The sequence below is a fragment of the Carcharodon carcharias genome, chromosome 7 (assembly GCF_017639515.1).
Source record: "Carcharodon carcharias isolate sCarCar2 chromosome 7, sCarCar2.pri, whole genome shotgun sequence".
Taxonomy (NCBI): domain Eukaryota; kingdom Metazoa; phylum Chordata; class Chondrichthyes; order Lamniformes; family Lamnidae; genus Carcharodon; species Carcharodon carcharias.
In genome coordinates this window covers 22,594,653-22,613,253 of record NC_054473.1, presented here as the reverse complement: position 1 = coordinate 22,613,253, position 18,601 = coordinate 22,594,653, and the positions used below count along the sequence as shown (strand labels likewise).

Genomic DNA, 18,601 nt, shown 5'->3' with positions numbered 1-18,601 from the left:
CCAGCTGGTCCTTTGGCATTTTAATCAGTGCTTCACTGTCAGAATTTTAAATGTTTAGCATTAGTAATCTAGACAGGCAAATTTATTTCAAGTCACTGTAAAACACCATTTTTACCTATGTGTGCGTCACCTCCAGCTGATTTGTCGCTGTCACTTTCGGAGCTCGTGCTTGGGCTGCGGCCTCGTTTCCTTGGCTGGCTGGATCTGGTCAGAGTTTGTGGTGCAGTTGGATTCTGAGGGCTATTGCCCTGGTTCGGTGGGAGCTGAGTGTCACGATTCTTCGGTGGCCGCCCTGGACGTTTGGGCAAACCTACACATTTGTTTTTGGATTTTGCTGTGAAAAGGAATTTTGTCCGTCTACCAACTTCTGCTGCCGAGGCTGATGAAGAGGTAGTGCCAAGACCTATAAGAGGAACATTTTTCAATAAAGGCCAAATGATAAAAGCCAACGCTTTATGACCCTTTGAGAGAAGAATGCCCTTTTGCAACACTTAAAATACAATCAAATGACCACCTAATAGTAATTTAATTTTAGAAACTTTTAAGTAGAATCAAATCCATGTAGTGACATAGGGATTTTTTCTTAATTCAATAGAATGGTTATAGCACAGAAGGAGGCCATCTGGCCCATTGAGTCTGTGCCAGAACTCTGCAAAAGCCCTTTCCTTGTAATCCTGCATATTTTTTTCCCTTCAGGTTATCCAATTTCCTACTGAAAGCTATAACTGAATCTGCCTCTAGCATGCTCTCAGGTAGTGCATTCCAGATACTAACCACTGCGTAAAAAAGGTTTTCCTCATGTCACCTTTAATACTTTTGCCATTCGTCTTAAATCTGTGTCCTCTGTTTCTTGACCTTTCCACCAATGGGAAGAGCTTATCTCTATCTACACTGTCTAGACCACTCATGATTTAAAACACCTCCATCAAATCTCCACTCGATCTTCTCTAAGGAGAATAACACCAGATTCTCCAATCTATCCATGTGACTGAAGTCCCTCATCCCTGGAACCTTTCTCATAATTTTATTTTTACTGCATTCTCTCCAAAACTTTCACATCCTTCCTAAAGTGTGGTGCCCAGAATTCGACAATACTCCAGCTGAGGACGAACCAGTGTTTTATTAAGGTTCATCATAAGCACACTTGGAATACTGTGTGCAGTTTTGGTCTCCACATTTAAGGAAGGATATCGTTTCACTGGAGGCAGTATATTGAAGGTTAGCCCATGGGATGAGGGGGTTGTCCTATGATGAAAGGCTGGGTAAATTGAGCCTATATTCTCTGTAGTTTAGAAGATTGAGAGTTGATCTACTTGAAACACAAAATTCTTAAGGAGCTTGACAGGATAGGCACAGAGGCTGTTTCCACTGGCCAGGGAAACTAAAACACAGAGGAACAGTCTCACAATAACAGGACGATCATTTAGGAACGAGATGAGAAATTTCTTCACTCAAAAGGGTTGTGAATCTTTGGAATTTTCACCCCGATGCTCCGTCGTTGAATATATTTAAGCTTGGGATAGACAAATTTTTGTCTCTCAGGGAATCAAGGGATATGGGGAGCGAGTGGGAAAATGGGGTTGAAGTCCAAAATCAGCCGTGATTGTATTGATTAGCAGAGCAGGTTTGACAGGCAGTATGGTCTACTCCTCTTGCTTCTTGTGTTCTTGCTTTTGTACTCTAAGCCTCTATTTATTAAGTTTAGGATCCTACATGCCTTTCTAACCACTTTCTCAATCTGTCCTGCCATTTTAATGATTTATGCATTTTTACCACCAGGTTGCTGTTCTTGCACCCCAATGAGAATTATCCCCTTTAGTTTATATTGCTGGGCGGCACAGCGGAGTGGTCAGCGCGGCTGCGTCACAGCTCCAGGCAGCCGGGTTCGATTCCGACCTTGGGTGTCTGTGTGGAGTTTGCATGTTCTCCTTGTGTCCGCATGGGTTTCTGCTGGGTGCTCTGGTTTCCTCCCATCATCCAAAGACATGCTGGTTAGGTGGATTGGCTAAAGTTAAATTGCCCCTTAGTGTGTGTGTGTCTGTGTGTGTGGTGTGTGTGTGAGAAGGTGTGCGTGCTGTGATGGACTGGTGTCCTGACCTGGGTGTACCCTGCCTAGCGCTCATTGCCTGCCAGGATAGGCTCTGACTCCCTGCGACCCTGAATTGGATAAAGCGGTTCTGGAAAAGTAAGTGAGTGAGTTTTTATTGCCTCTCCTTGTTTTTCCTACTAAGTGTATCACATTTCTTTGCATTAAATTACATCTGCCATGTATCTGTTCATTCCATCAGCCTGTCTCAATCTTCTTGAGGTCTATCACCGTCCTCTTCACAATATTTCCAAATTTTAAGTCATCTGCAAATTTTGAAATTATGCCCAGCGCACCTAAGTCATTAATATATATCAAGACAAGTAGTGATCTGAGTACACACACCTGGGAAACCCCACTGCTTTTTGAACTGGAAGAAGCAATAAAATCGGTCAACACTAGTCTCTGTTTCCTGTTATTCAGTCATGTTTATATCTAGGCTGCCACTGAGCCTTTTATTCCATGGACTTCAACTTTGCTGGCAAGTCTATCATGTAGCACTTTATCTGATGCCTTTTAAAATTCCATGTACACCACATAGCAAAGCATGGTTACAGCACAGAAGGAGGCCATTCAGCTCATTATGTCTGTGCTGGCACCATGTAAGAGCAACTCACCTGGTTCTACTCCCCGCTCCCTTTTCCCTGGAACCCTGCATTTTTTTTCTCTCTTCAGGTAATTATCCAACTCCCTTTTGGAAACCACGATTGAACCTGCCTCCATCACATTCGCAGGCAGTGCACTCCAGGTCCTAACCATTCACTGCATAACAAGGATTTTATTCATGTTGCTTCTTTTGGTTCTTTTGCCAAACACCTTAAAGTGGTGTTGTGTGGTTCTCAGCCCTTCTGCCAATGGGAACAGTTTTTCCCTGTCTACTTGTCCAGCCCCCTCACAATTTTAAACACCTCCTATCAAATCTCCTCCAATCCTTGTCTTCTTTAAGGAGAAACAACCAGCTTCGACAATCTGTCCATGTAACCCGGAACCGTTCTCGTGATTTTTTCTGCACCCTTTCCAATGCCTTCATATCCTTTTGAAAGTGTGCTGCTCAACACTGGATGCAATACTCCAGTTGAGGTCAAGCCAGTGTTTTATAAAGATTGACCATAACTTACTTGCTTCTGTACTCTCTGCCTATATTTATAAAGTCCAGGATCTCGTATGCCTTACTAACCACTTTCTCAACCTGCCCTGCCACCGTCAATGATTTGTGTACATACACCCCCAGCATATCAACTGCATTACCCTTATCAAACCTCTGGATGACCTAATCAAAAAAACTCAATTAAGTTAGTTAAACACCATTTGCCTCTAACAAATCCATACTAGATTTCCTTAATTAATCCACATTTGTCTATGTGGTTGTCAATTTTTCCCCAGATTATTGTTTCTAAAAGCTTTCTCACCACCAAGGTTAAACAGACTAGCCTGGAGTTGCTGGATTTAACCTTACACCTTTTTTTTTGGACAAGGGTATAACATTTGCAATTCTCTTGTCCTCTGGTACCACCTCCCTCTAAGGACGCTTGGAAGATTTTGGCAAGTGCCTCAGCAATTTCCACCCTCACTTCCCTCAGTATCCTTGGATACATCTCATCCAGTCCTGGTGACTTATCAACTTTAAGTACAGCCAGCTTTTCTAATAGTTCCCTTCTTAATAAAATCAATTTTCAGCCCATCCAGGGCCTCAATTATCTCCTGTTTCACTATGACTTTGGCAACATCTTCTTTCTTAGTAAAGAAGTATGCAAAGTATTAATTTAATACCTTAGCTATGTTCTCTGTCTCCATACACAAATCTCCTTTTTGGTCCCTAATTGGTCCCACTCCTCTTTTTGCCACCCTTCTATAATTCGTATGCCTATCGGAGAATTCTGGATTCCCTTTTATGTTAGCTGCCATCTCTCTTCAAACTCTTTCTTTGCCTCTCTTAGTTTTTCACTTCCCATCTAGATTTTCTATACTCAGCCTGGTTCTCACTTGTATTATCAATCTGACATTTGTCATGCACACCCTTTTTCTGTTTCATCCCACTCGTATCTCTTTCATCATACAAGGAGCTCTAGCTTTGTTTGTCCTACCTTTCCCCCTTGTGAGACTGTACCTGAACTATCTCCTCTTTAAAGGCAGCCCATTATTCTTAACAGTTTTGCCTCCAACCCTTGATTCCAATTTACCTGGAATAGGTCCTTTGTCAATCCGCTGAAATTGGCCTTCCTCCAATTAAGTGTTAAGTATTTTCCTCTCGATTGTTTCTTGTTTTAGCTAAACTAAACCTTATGAAAACTATGATCACTGTTCCCTAAATGTTCCTCGACTGATACTTGATCCACCTGGCCCATCCTCATTCCCAGAAACAGATCCAGCAACAGATCCTGGCTGGACCAGAAACATGATCAAGAAAATTCTCCTGAACACACTAGAAACTCTTCTCCCTCTCTGCCCTTTACAGGATTACCATCCCAGTCTATAGTAGGAAAAGTTGAAACCTCCCTCTGCCCCCCATTATCGCAACTGTATAGTTCTTCCATCTCTCTGTAACTTACTTGCAAATTTGCTCCTCTACATCATTCCCACTAGTTGATGGCCTATATACTGCAACCTGTAGTGTAATGGCACCTCTATTGTTTCTTAACTTTAACCAAATAGATTCCATCCCTATCAGCACTACCTGCCAAACCCCCCTCCCCACCACACCCCGAACATGCTCTCTATCCACTGAATTGCCATTTGCTCCCCATTGGAAGGTAAAATTAGCTCTTAAAATCCAAAAACAGACTCAAATAGGACTTAAGAAAGCTGTCTCATACTATACTGTACTCTTGGAACTCGTTAAGCCTTGCCTGCTTCAATTTCTTTTGATTTTTGTTTTCCTGCACAAACATACATAACCACGCAATGTATCCAGACAATACTCTTGGGAACCTCTGGGTGTCTAATGATCCGTCTTACAGGCAAACTGATCAGTATCAAAAAGCCAGAAGCTATAATCAATTCCCAGTTGAAAAGTATATTTGCATACCACATTTTCTGTAGATTATTCCATCTCTAACACTTAATAATCCTCTTCAACATTAAGCGTAAAAGATTTTATTTCAATTAACTTTGAGGGGTGACTAGAGGCAGATGTTTTACAGGCTCTGCACAAATAAGAACTCTGCTAAGAACAGCAGTCACTGACTGAAATTTCCACTACAGGGAATTTGCAGGACTAGTCAAACCCAAACAGATCTCAATTCATCCGCAAGTCATTGAAGTGTAAACATTCAGCTCAATGATTAAAAAGGTCAAATTCAAATTCACTATTCGCTACGTTATGGAGATAAAGCCTGCAATTGTCACCACATTTGCATGGCAGTACCAGTAATCAGGAAAATTGGAGAAAAGGAAGAGTGAAGGCATTATGGAAAACTATTACAATAGGGACCAAAGTAAAAGACACAATAGAGGCAATATACAATTGCCATTTTATTACACATCAAATCAGATTTTTGACAAAAAGTATATATTCCCTTTGTTTCCTCTTATTATAAAGGCAACTGCTGAATAGTAATGGAGTACTTTGCACCAATTTGTCATTAAGAGTTTTAAGAGTTGAGGCATTTGTATATTTATTGTTTCTCAGTCACTCCTTATCACCATTATTTGCTTTCACAAACTATAAGATAACACAGCGTGGCTAGAGAGAAATGGATTTTCTGGGGTTGCCTGAGTAGAAACTGCTGACATTTTCTGCTCAACTTAGGGCCAGCAGCCTGATCTCCTCTGAACAACAATAATTAGTAAATAAAAGTAGGGTATTAGGCACTATTCCATGCCAGGATAAGATGGACCCTATGTAAAATCTGATGTCTACATGTTGCTCCATTCTACTGACGATGCTAGGGACATCGCATCGGTCTGTCTGCCCCCCTGGCTACTTAGCTAGGAGCTTTAAATCCTAAAACACTGGAACAATGGGCAATTGAGAGACACTTGTGTGTGTTGATATAATCCCTTTTAGGACTATATGAAAATCTACTGAATGTATTTCACCTTTAATAAGCTTATATTAAAGCTGTGTTTAGATAGTAGGGTGTTTCATTTCATAAAATGTTTTAAACTGAAGCAAGCATTTGGTTCCCCAGTACCCGAAATGAAGGTTAGAGAGATGAGAGCAGCAATTTCTAATGTCATATGCTGAGAGACAAGTACTGGCTGAAAGAATTTTAGAAGACTCCCAATCACTGGAGCAAACAGATGTTCTCATAATTTAATTTGATTCAAATCTGCTTAAGTGATCTCAATACGAACCTGAAGTTATTATGACCCTTGCCAGCTATCCACAGACTTTCTTTTTCCATTTTTTAAAGCCTGAACTAATTTAGTAGTTCCTCATCCAGCTTTTTTTAAATTTCTCTGTAGAATCTGGGTAAGAAATGAAGATCATTGAGAACTTGGTTCCATCCATACCTTTCCCAGTCTCGTGGCTACTGCTTTCCTCAGCGGCACTGTCTGTCTGTCCGTCTTTAGCAGACGGGTTAAGTCCAGCTGCAGATCCACGACCCGGTGCACCATGCCGGTCTGATCCTGCATTTGGCTCTCTATGCTGACCAAGTTTCCGTCGAATCATGGCAATCTCCTTTCGTAGGAGCTTAGCTCGACGTGACCGTCCATTGTTCTGCTTAGTGGAGCCCATTGTGTCCAGTTTGTCGAGGAGTACTTTCAGCTGTTCCTCCAATGGCATATGTGATCTGTTCTCAGGGACCAGAAGTCGATCCACTTCTGGCAAGACACAGAGACCAGAGAAAGAGCAAGGCAAACAGAGAAGTTGTTTGTGAGAGAGAAAACAAGAAAAAAAATACAAATAGAAAAGAGGCAAGCCAAAGAAAACAGTAGAAAGAGAAAGCATTCACAATCAGGTTTCTCATGATGGATATTGCTGTGAAGATACATGACAATCATTTTATCATGATCATTGAGACTAAGCAGTAGACAGTTTGATAAAGCAGCAGTAAGAGGTATTTGCCATTTACTATTGTTCGCACATCTTGTGTTTATACACTGTGCAAATGCCTACAATGACAATTGGATTCAAGAATACACATAAAATTATCAGCTCAAGTTTTGTTTCCAGTAGCGTAAAGCATGAACCTAAAGCAAGAGAAGACTCGAACAATTTTAATGATTGGGTACAAAAATTACAGGCATCCCAGTGCAGGTTAAGATATGCCAAACCAATGACCAACACCTCTTTTTAAATAGGAAGGACAGGCACTTGTATACTAATGTTATAAAACTCCAAAGATCTCACTGTATTTTTTTTTGTTTTAATTAGTTATTTTTCTTTTGGCGAGTTTCTTTGCAAAATGTTAATTCATGCTGAGAGATAGTTCCACAGGTTCCTGCTATCTAATCAAAGTGGCTCTTCTTCTAATGTAAGAATAATTGGCAGATGGTACTATCTTGTGAGTTGATGAGGTTGTCCCAGTTCTTGCTTAACGCACATGCGTCTGTTCCTGTCGGACTGATTTGCCCTGTCCTAGGCCAGAATACCAATGCTAATTGCCACATCTCTACTGGCATCAAGGTTGCAGTTAATATCAGAGGCTGGGAAGTGAACTGGACACCTTTCCATTTGTAGAGCCGTTACATTTTGCCCTTACCAACAGAGCCATTTTAAAGTTATATTCATCAATTAAATACATGGGAGCGGAGCTCTTGCATTAACAAATTTCTTAAAGTTATGATATCTAAAATATCTTGTTTAAGTTCAAAATTCAGTTTTCTATACTTTTTATACAACTTTATATTTAGCTAATTATATTACTTTCTTTTTATCATTTTACTTAACTATACCACAAGCTGAGCCTTGCAGATATCAAGGTATACTTTTTCAACAGTGAACTCTGAGTTTTAACAACAGATTCATCAGATAGCATGCTACCCAGAAAGGTCTTAGGTTTGGTCTCTAGTGTGTGCTGAATTAGTTGATCTCAAATCCTGGGTTTGATTTCTAAGGTGTGACCTCAGCTGGGAAGATGGTGGAAGGGCCATGACAGTCCTTTGCTCGAGAATGTTGAAAAAAACATCAGCCAAGGTTTCTGCTGCTGACTGTTCACCAACCCACCTTTGCTGGAAAGTGCATGCGTGTCATTGTCGGGTGAGAACAGGATCAGTCTCTGTATTGACACCCTCCAAAATTGAAAAGCCACCTGACAGTCACTATCTAGGATTGCACGTAAACACCAGTCATATAGGCTACTGCTTGCTGTGGAATTGTGCCCAGCATGAATGAGCGCCTTCATGACAGAAAAGGGAGAACATTGAATATGGAAAAAGAATAAAAATTCATAAAACAGCTGCAACTATCAAAACTTTGTCTTCTCACTGCTTCAGATATAATTACTGTCTTCCTAATCTATGGCCAAGAGAACTGCATAAATTGGTTTGGGAACTGAAACTGGGCTCCAAAGTAAAACTGAATGCAATGAGCTACCAAATTTGGCAAGGAAGGCATTTTAAAACTCAAGGGAAATGTCATGCTGACTCTTCCCAACCAATAATGAACGACATATATAATTAATACATCTTACTAAATGTTCAAACTGCACTCACCTTCTTCCCAGAAGAGTTGTCCCGTGTCTTCTGCTGGCACGGGTTCAGGCACATGCATTCCTGTCTCATAATCAAAGCTAATTTTTTCTGCTTGCCTGCGAGCATACTTCAGTACTGCACCGCCTTGGTCTCTTAGCCTGATTGCCGCACGGTAAAATATTGTATCCTTTGCATTGTACTGTAAGCAGTTGTTCACAATCAAACTAAAATCCTCTTCAAACTGGTCAAACGTCCGATACTGATGGCCCTCAAGCTGTGTCTTCATGGTCTGGAAATCCATTGGTTTTTTAATATGATCCAAATAATCCGGAACCTGATCACAATTTAAAATGTAAATGAATATTAGAATTAAAGTAATGGTATTTAATTTAATAGCATTTAATTTAATTCTTTAATTAGCATTTAATTTATTTAATTAGTATTCTGAAGCTAGGAATTTATTCAAACGCCAAAGCCAATTATCAGAAGTCCACAATCAAAAAAGCATACCTCTTTTAGTGGCACAGGTTCGCCAAAGATGTTTCCTGTGTCTTTCTCCTGGAGCTGTTCTAGCGTCTTACGCAGAAGAATGAGGAAAGGAGTCAGCTGCAGCTCCATTGCAAACTGCTGTATCTTAAGCTGGTTATACCAAATTGGAAAAAAATTATTAGAAATAAAATTTGCAGTGAATAAAACTGATGTCTTTCTTGTAACAAATAATGCTTTCCCTATCTGTTCAAGAATTCAGTGCCCTTCTTACCATAGTTTACAAATCTCATATCTGAACCAAAAGTTGCAAGTTGAAACCCCACTTCAGGACCTGAACTCATTACGCCAGCTGACCTTTCAGCATGGAATGCTGCATTGTTGAAAGTGCTAACTTTGAGATGAAACATTAAATTGAAGCTCCATCTACTGCCTCAGTTGGTATTAAAGATCCCATGGTGCTATTAAAAAAAAACAGGGATCCTCGATGCCCTGAGCAACATTTTCCTCTCAACTATCATTTGGCCATTTCTTTCATCGCTGTCTGTGGGATCAAGGGTTGTGCTTTTCTAAACAAATAAGTTATTGTACTTCAAAAAGTAATTCACTGTGTGCTATACTTCTGGAACATGAGTTACTATATAAATGCATGTCAGTATTCTTTCTGATCAGTTTTCTAATGTGCCACTGCAAAATGTTTCATACAATTCCAGCAAGGAACACAGAATTAATGTTACACGTGCTAAAATATTTTTGAAATAATATAGTCCACTGATTCTTTGCTAGATTTTCTGGAACCCTCCCCTTGGTAAAGGAACAGACAGCAAAATATGCCAATGATTTTGTACCTCTGCTGAAATAAATAACCCCCTGCATTCCTCACCCACTCCTGCCCATGTTTTTAAATAGAATTCTATTTATATCAATACCTGAAGGCAACTCAGATAAATTAGCAAATATATTAATATCCATGACAGATTAGAAGCAATCACACAGCAAATTAAATTGCGTATATGGAACATTAGGGGTAGAAATTGGCATACACTGCACCCATTTCTAGGGCATTAAAGAGATGCAGAGTATACCAATTTAGTAGCGGGATGGCATGCACCCAATCTGCATAGGTGCTGGTCCCACTATTAAATTCATGGGGCCGGGGCAGATGCCTAAAATGGCGTTATCTGTGTAAATTAGGAGTCTAACACCTCACTGATCCCATTTGAGAAATTTGTTGGTGATGAATGGGGCATGCATTGAGCTTACCCACTCAGGAACCTCAGCAGCCTCCAACTCCAGCTAAGAAATTAACAATTTTTTTGTTAAAAAAACTCATCCGTAGAGCAAGGAGGTGCAGCAGTGCTCCATCAACTTCACAGGTTACGATTGCCCCTTTGAAGCCTGCTCCAATCCCTCCTTCAGGGCCTACCCAAAGGGCCACTGCTGGCAAGGCAACAGTATTAAAGGTAACCCTCATTCACAATATTGACCATCCACATGAGATGACACTGTCACTGGGTATAACATTGAAACCATACTATTAGAAATTCTTGAGATGATAGTTGCACTTTTAGCAAAGGGAAGGTCTTTACAGATGAACTGATGTCATGTTAACTGTCATAAGTAGTGAAGCAATATTGCCATATTGAAAGGGGGATTCCCCACAACAGAGCCAGTTATTCTGACAGAATCACATTAGAGGCTACAACACAGTTAACTAGTCTATGCTGGTGTTAATGCTCCACATGAGCTGTCTTCCTCAGCCTTTCATCTCGCCCATCAGTATATCCTTCTATTCTTTTCTCACATATCTTATCTAGCTTCCTCTTTAAAGAGTCTAAGTTATTCCTCTCAACTAGCAAGTTCCACATTCTTACCATTCTGGGTAAAGAGGTTTGACCTGAGTTCTCTATTGGATATATTGGCGACAATCTTATATTTATTATCCCCATAACTAGGTGGAAACATCTTCTCTATATCAGGTTCATCAAACCCTTAATAATTGTGAAGACCTCTATTAGGTCCCCCCTCAGTCTTCTCGCTCATTGTTTGTTCATCCTGAAACAGGGTGTTTAACCTGTATGAATACATAACTAAGCTTAAATCTAAAATGAATCGATATATATGGAACACAATCCAAAGTTTACAACCTAGCACGACAGCAGGCCACTTTTAAAATTAAATTTTAAGAGCTGCCCAACCTCTTCTCGCTTTAACTTTTCTCGTTTACGGATCAGCTCCACCAGCAGTCGTGCTCTTTCCAAGTCATGTCGCAGTCGCTGCCACGATTTCAGCTGCTCTTTCAGCGCACAGTTTTTCTCCTCTGACTCTCTCTGAAGTTAGTAAGAAAACAGTATTAAATACTTTCTCACTTCCTGTGCATGTAAAAGAACAGATAAAGGGAACACTGGCAAATTGACAGGGGAAGTTACACCTTGGAATCTCTTGCTGAACGAACACTAACTCTACACCTGGGCTGAGGAGGAGATGTCAATTAGTCTGTGTTTGCTGTAAGAGTACGTAAACAATGAATGAACTGAGTAAGATAGTTGGGCATTTTTCAGCTTCCTGCTTTCGTGTTTGTTAAAGTGACAGTCATTTTAAACAAACACAAAGCAACATGTTAGTATTTTGTATTAGCTGTGGGAGTCTAATGCAAGGAAATCAAAACAATCTTAAAAGAACACCCAGTTTATTGGATTTGCCATTTTAGTTTCTAACTAGTAGTGCTAGCTGTCATTACATGCTTACATTTGTTACCTAGTGAAACCAGATACAGAAAACCCTAGTATACCTGTTCTGCATTTCGTTGAGACTGTAAGTGGGACTGTAACCGCCGAAGGAGTGGGACACCGTTTCTTGACTGTCGCTTTAACGTCCAATAACTGTGAAGTCGCTGCATGAACTGGCTCTTACGCTGAATAGATAGTCGACCTGTGATCTTACTTAACCTAAAAATAAGAAATGAGATCTAATGTTTACTCCTATTAATAGTGACAGCGCTTAAACACATTTTGGAATGGAACATATAAGTTTCATTAGCATAAGCAGATGGTGCAAAGCTACAATACAAAATCAGGCGAGTTCTCAGTTAAGAGACCAGAGTTAATATCTCAGTTGACTAGATTATCTGAAGAGATCAGATTGTGCATTGCTAATGAATGCCTCGATCTTACAGCATTATTAACTATAAACACGGAAAATGTGATTTCACCATCCTCACAGAGGACAACAGTCTACATAGAGAAAAGAGAATGATAAGAAAAAGGAGCTCCAAGGGTCGACTGTTTCCCTCACCCTACCCCCTCCATTGTACTGCAGCCCATTCTCAGGTCACCCAATGGTGGTGGTGGTTCTACTTTCTTGCTGCAGGTTGGGTCTCCATTATCTCAATCCTTTTCTTCCCTTTATGTTAGGTAACTGCTTCTAACCACCACCAAACTTATCTAGTGATGCCAGTGTTTGGGGGAAAAAGTGGGGTAGTGGAGAACGATCCACTGGGAGAGGATGAGAATTACATTCCTGATTATCTCACTCCTCCAATACCAATTAGAGCAACATGGAGCAGGTTCCCAGCACTGAGCTAACCTGACATTTCACCTAGTGAATAATGCATTACACTGTGTTGGGCAACATGGAGTAACAGGAAGAAAATGACATTTAGAAACACAGTGAAACCTGGCCAAGCTGAAATCCAGCTATTGTTAAGGAGACAGTTAATTGGATAGCTCTTTCAAAGATCAGTAGGCACGATGGGCCAAATGAAACTCCTGTGCTTTATGATTCTGTGTTTAAAAAGGTTTTTGCAGAATATTCAGTGTAACAAAACATGCACATTACAAGCCACAATATTACGTGGCAATCATGTCACATACTAAGGTCTTGTATTTTACTTAATTTATCACCTTTCCAGGAATACACTTTTTAAAGGAAAACAGTTTGAAAATAATGTAATTTTAAATAATTTCCTCAGCTATATAATGTGACCTAATGTTCTGAATGTATTCCTTGAGGGAGGGAACGAGGTTTTTTTAACTGCAGATATTAATATGCTTATGTTAACACTGAACTAAAAGAGAAGATAATGTACATATCCTGAAATCTGACTGCACTTGTTGCTCCATAAAATTCCAGACATCTCTTCAGAGATATTCAGCCTTTACCATATTGCCCTGGACTGGAATACTGAAAGCGCTGGGTAAATTATTACAGTTGTTGATCAGATCATTGTGTGCTAAAGCTAGGCTACTTTCTAGTTCATAACCAAAGCAGCATTTATTAATCATACTAAATTTCCATACCCTTTTACTTTGTACCTTTTATTTTCCTTCATCAGCTCTTTTTTGATCAAGCTTTTCACATAGAACACTGGATGTTGGCCCAAAAACACAAAGCTAAATGCTCTCTCAATTATCAGGCAATTGGTCAGCCCTTTCTAAGCAACATCATTACGGAAACGCCATCAGTTTAAGGACTGCACAGTTCAAGGAGAAGGCCAACCTCAATCCTCTCAGCGCAACTACAGGTGGAGAAAGAACCCATCCTTGCCATTATAGTCCACATCCCAAAGACATGTATATATAATATATTTAAAAAATAACCTGCAGCCTTTTTAACCAATACATCTGTACCAGGCTTCCCTTCTGTTCCCCCTCCCAAAGTGCATTTTGTATAAAAACAGAAAATCAGCTACATTTCTTCAAGCCCATTCAGCTACATCTTTCGAAGTCCATTCATGCACAATGGCACACACCAAAAAACAGATTTTTTTTTAATCTTCTCAATGATCAGGTTTCATATGAACAACAAAGACTGGTTAGTGGAGGACAGATTGGTGCCACTGCCCTGCAGTTTTGAGGTATGATGAGCAGTGTGTATGATCTCTTGTTTATTTCTACGTACCCATCTTTCATTTTCACAGTTAGTTTCACTCTTTCTCATTTTAGACATTCTTTCCCATTGTATTTGGCCTCTTTTTTTTTTAGCCTTCTTTGAATATCTGGCTCTTTGCGATAAAAAGTATAAACCCCATCAGCAGCATTAATCATGGCACAAGTCACAAAGACAGGCACACTGTTCATCAGACTATTCAGCTGTAATCAATCCATGCATGGGCAACCATGGACTAAACCTTAAACCGCAGGGTTTGAGTCCTCCTGTTCACTTCAAACTTCTTTAGAAATGTTTTCCAATCCTTGTTGAAGTTAGAAATACAGTTATTAAAAGCAATATAAAAAGTTGAGTTTAGTGAGTATCATCTCTCACTTGCAGCTGAATTCTCTCTTGTCTGGCCCACACTAACTTATGCACAGATCCATAAGCTAATACAGTATTTTCATTGATTCAAGAAAGAACAAAGTACCAATGCACAGCAGCTTTCCAATCGCACAATGTCCCTGGACTCTCTCGTTTTCAAGTTTGCTTCCTTGTTTTGATCAATTCACATTCACATGATCCATTTCCCTATGAATGTGCTATACTATCACATCCTTTTGCATGTTTATCATACCCTTACACTACCTTCTCAAGTGCCAAAAAACTGTCGACCTTGGGATCCCATCTAATTGCTTTACCAGCATTAACTTACAACTGCAACTTTCCCTACAATGCTCTTTCAGAACAGAAATAAAGCCATATGCTTTAAATCAATCTCACTGTAGAAACATCCAAATTCCTCCAACACAAGTCACTATTTTCAGGATAGAAAGAGTAAAGGTGAGAAATAATTGCTCACAAATAAGTGTCTCTTCAACATAGCTCTTTCTTCAAAATACCTGTTATTCAATACTGCTGCAGAGACAATGATAGACAGGTAACTGACACAGGGCATCGTTTTAAATCTCACCAATACAAACAGCGTGACAAGTGGAGCAATTTAAAATTGTAAATCTTTTTAGGTGTCACTATTGTAGTGATATAGATGGACATATAAAGAATGCAAATCAAAAGCAAAGATGAACAAGCCCTTTGAGCCTATCTAGGACAATCTTCCAAAGAAACCTATGGTCTCCCATCACAGTATCCAACTGCCTCCTGAATGGTTCCATTATTTTTGCTCCTATTATTCTACCAGGAAGTTAGTATATTAATTAGGACCTTCTTAAAAATTCAATTGATTATACTAATCCAAAAGAATGGGGAAGAACTGAATCCTGCAGTAGGTGAAACAATGTAAAGTTGCAGCCTATAATTCAGTAATGTGCAGCAATGTGGTTAGAGACTGCACTGACAAGTGAGTAACTGAAAAGGGTGTGGTCTTCCTTGAGGTGAGCACAAAACACTCAGTTATTTCTCATTAGATTAAGTATATATAACTATGAGCACTCAAATAAAATAAAAGGGAAGAGCGAGGCCATGTTCTTTGGGAACTGGGCTAACCGATCCTTAGTCCCCTTCACTATCAGGGCTGACGGCCTGAAGGTGCTGGGGATATGGTTCGGAGGGACCAGGGCACGCGTTAGAAACTGGAAGGAGCGAGTGGCTATGGTGAAAAGGAAACTGGGCATGTGGGAGCGACGCTCCCTCTCCATTGCGGGTAAGAACCTGGTCATCAGGTGTGAGGCACTCTCGCTGTTGCTGTACGTGGCGCAGATCTGGCCCATTCCACACTCCTGTGTGGTGGCAATCACCCAAGCCATCTTCCGCTTTATCTGGAGGTCGAAAATGGATCGTGTCCGCAGGGACACGATGTACAAGCCTCTAGATAAAGGGGGAAAAAACGTGCCCAACATCGCCCTCGTGCTGATGGCCACCTTTGTGTGCAGCTGCATCAAGCGGTGCGTAGACCCTCAGTATGCAAACACCAAGTGTCACTACATGCTGAGGTTCTACCTGTCTCCAGTGTTACGAAGGATGGGTCTGGCCACGCTGCCACGGAACACTCCAAGTAGTTGGACCGTGCCGTACCACCTGTCCCTCGTGGGAAAATTTATGCAGAAAAACACCTTTGACCACAAGTCCATCAGGCAGTGGTCGGCACGTAACGTCTTAAAGGCCCTGAGGGAAAAGAAGAGGGTGGATCCTGTGGGATGGTTCCCTGAGCAGACTGACAAAGTCATTTGGCAGAATGCCTCATCGCCAGAACTTTCCAACAAGCACCAAGACGTAGCTTGGCTGATGGTGAGAAAGATCCTCCCTGTAAGATCCTTCCTACATGCCAGGAGTCTCACCCCCTCTGCACGTTGCCCTCGAGGTGGCTGTGGTGGGGAAGAGACCATTGTTCACCTCCTTGTAGATTGTGTCTTTGCGAAGAAGGTCTGGAGAGAGATGCAGTGGTTTCTGTCGAGGTTCATCCCGAGCAGTTCTGTGACACAGGACTCTGTGCTCTACGGGCTGTTCCCAGGGACACACACCGAGCCAAACATTGACTGCAGCTGGAGGATCATCAACTCGGTGAAAGACGCTCTTTGGTCTGTCCGAAACTTGTTGGTCTTCCAGCGTAAAGAGTTGTCCCCGACCGAGTGTTGCAGACTGGCACATTCCAAGGTCCAGGATTACATGCTGAGGGACGCAGTTAAGCTTGGGACAGCCGCCACAAAGGTGCAATGGGGAAGGGTCGCTGCCTAAGGCCTTTCTGCCACAGTGCACTGAGGGGCTGGGAACTGTAAAGAGCCCCTCAGGCTGTTCAGCTTAAAATGAATGTCTGCCAATGATTGTAATATTCATTGCTTGTACTGATACACCTTGTGATTCATGTTGTAAAAGTTGAACCTGATTGTATTTTTGTAATGGTGATTTTGAAATGGTTCGAAATGTTTTTGAAGATTTATGAATAAAGTATATTTTTGCAAAAAAAAATAAAAGATTAGAGTATTTAGCCAAAGTTTAGCTCTTTCTTGTCCCCTGCCTTCAGTCCAATATCATGGTGGAACACAGATTTCAATTTCCTCAGTCTGTGAGGGAAAACCTCAGAGAAGCAGCCATAGCCATTGGGACTTTGATTGGAAGAGAATTGCTTCACTGATGTATACAAGATGTCCATCAATAGGCAACTCTCAGCATCCTTCCTACTCTGGGTTCCTGGTCAGGTTAGCCCACTGTAACCCCATGGTTAAATAGCTAGCATATAAAATATTGTAGAGTGAGGGAGGACTTAATGGATAAGTCACCAGTGAGCTGCCTGACTTCTGGAAACACACACCACCACAAGTCAGCACTTTCATAGAGTCATAATAGCACAGAAGGAGGCCAGCCAGCCCATTGAGTCCATGCCATTCAGGATAAAAGGGAAGAAACAGATTTGTGCGAGTGAGAATTCTTTCACCTCTCAAGCACTGATTTGCTTAAACATCACAAGATCAAGGTTCATTAGCCTGAAACAACAGCCAAAATTTTGGGATCAACAATGAAAGAACAGCACTCGCCCACTGACCACAAAGAAAGCAGCTCACAAAGATCTAGCAATCTCTGTGATATAGCTTTACCACTCCTAACAGCAGTTTAAAACTGGCGCCAAGTCAAGCGGATGTCTTTGTGTGCAGCAGCAGTGATGGTAGCAGGCCGGGTAAGCACTGACAGCAAACTAGGCTGTTAAAACCACTGAATCCCTTCACTTTTAATTTAAATTTTCAGTTAGCAAACTAAAGGATCATGATTGGATTAAGTTAAAAGCTTCCAAAAAGAAAATGTTTCTTTTAATATGTGGAATTTATTTATCATTATGGGGAAATTTGACATTCCACAAATATATTAGCTTTTTAAGGCCGGTGATGTGTTTAGCAGTAATTATGAAGTTTTTAACACTGTTACAAACCCAGTTACACTTCATTCAACATAGTGTAACTTTTTCCAAGAGTTTGACAATGAGACTAACAGCAAAGAAGTGCAAGTTTTTGTCAATTCATGATTGCAGTGGAGATTGCAGTCTGTGCGAACCTCTACAGTGTACACTACGGAGGAGGGTAGACTCACTGACAGCAACTTCTGGATCTTCATGTTATTCTGCACATGTGCAGACTCCAGAAGTTGCTGTCAGTTTCAGTGGAGTAATGGCATCGAACACTGACAGTTTCACAGTCTTTACCACAGTGAAATCCAGACCATTAAATTTAAAAGCAGGAAACCATTGCTGTGGGTGAGATGGGTCAGATAAAAATATGAACCCATTCCTGTTTCCATTTATCTCACAGAAACAGCCATGTCCATGGCAAGCTCTAAAACACAGTCTCAAACAAACATCACCCAAGGAACAGTGAACATTGTTTATTTCCTCCAGAATGCTCCATATCCTTTCTGATCTCTGACCAAATGATAAACGAGCAGGCAACCTACTTCCTGCTGTTCTGTAAAGATGACTAGGAGGTGTGTGAACATAGCCTGGAGGGGCAACTGCTTAGTTCCACCCACTATATCCCCATATTTAATAACTGCATCAGCACACCCATGGATTTTTTAAAAATTATGGATCCCTAAAATCACTACATTGCTGCCTTACTACTTTAATTTGGAATATTC

At 40.8% G+C, this 18,601-nt stretch overlaps 1 protein-coding gene across 2 annotated transcripts in view; it reads right to left on the bottom strand.

Annotated features, from left to right (window-relative positions):
- Window positions 1–18,601, bottom strand: part of LOC121279709 (peregrin-like) — a 41,467-nt gene that overhangs the window by 15,915 nt on the left and 6,951 nt on the right. Inside the window, exons 3-8 of one of the 2 annotated variants that reach the window (XM_041190952.1) lie at window positions 11,943–12,099; window positions 11,350–11,481; window positions 9,176–9,304; window positions 8,687–8,999; window positions 6,542–6,853; window positions 116–403 (exon numbers count right to left, since the gene is read on the bottom strand). In XM_041190952.1, the coding sequence (XP_041046886.1) occupies window positions 116–403; window positions 6,542–6,853; window positions 8,687–8,999; window positions 9,176–9,304; window positions 11,350–11,481; window positions 11,943–12,099 (1,331 nt within the window). The remainder of the gene's footprint in view (window positions 1–115; window positions 404–6,541; window positions 6,854–8,686; window positions 9,000–9,175; window positions 9,305–11,349; window positions 11,482–11,942; window positions 12,100–18,601) is intronic. The other variant, XM_041190953.1, reaches the window with a different exon arrangement.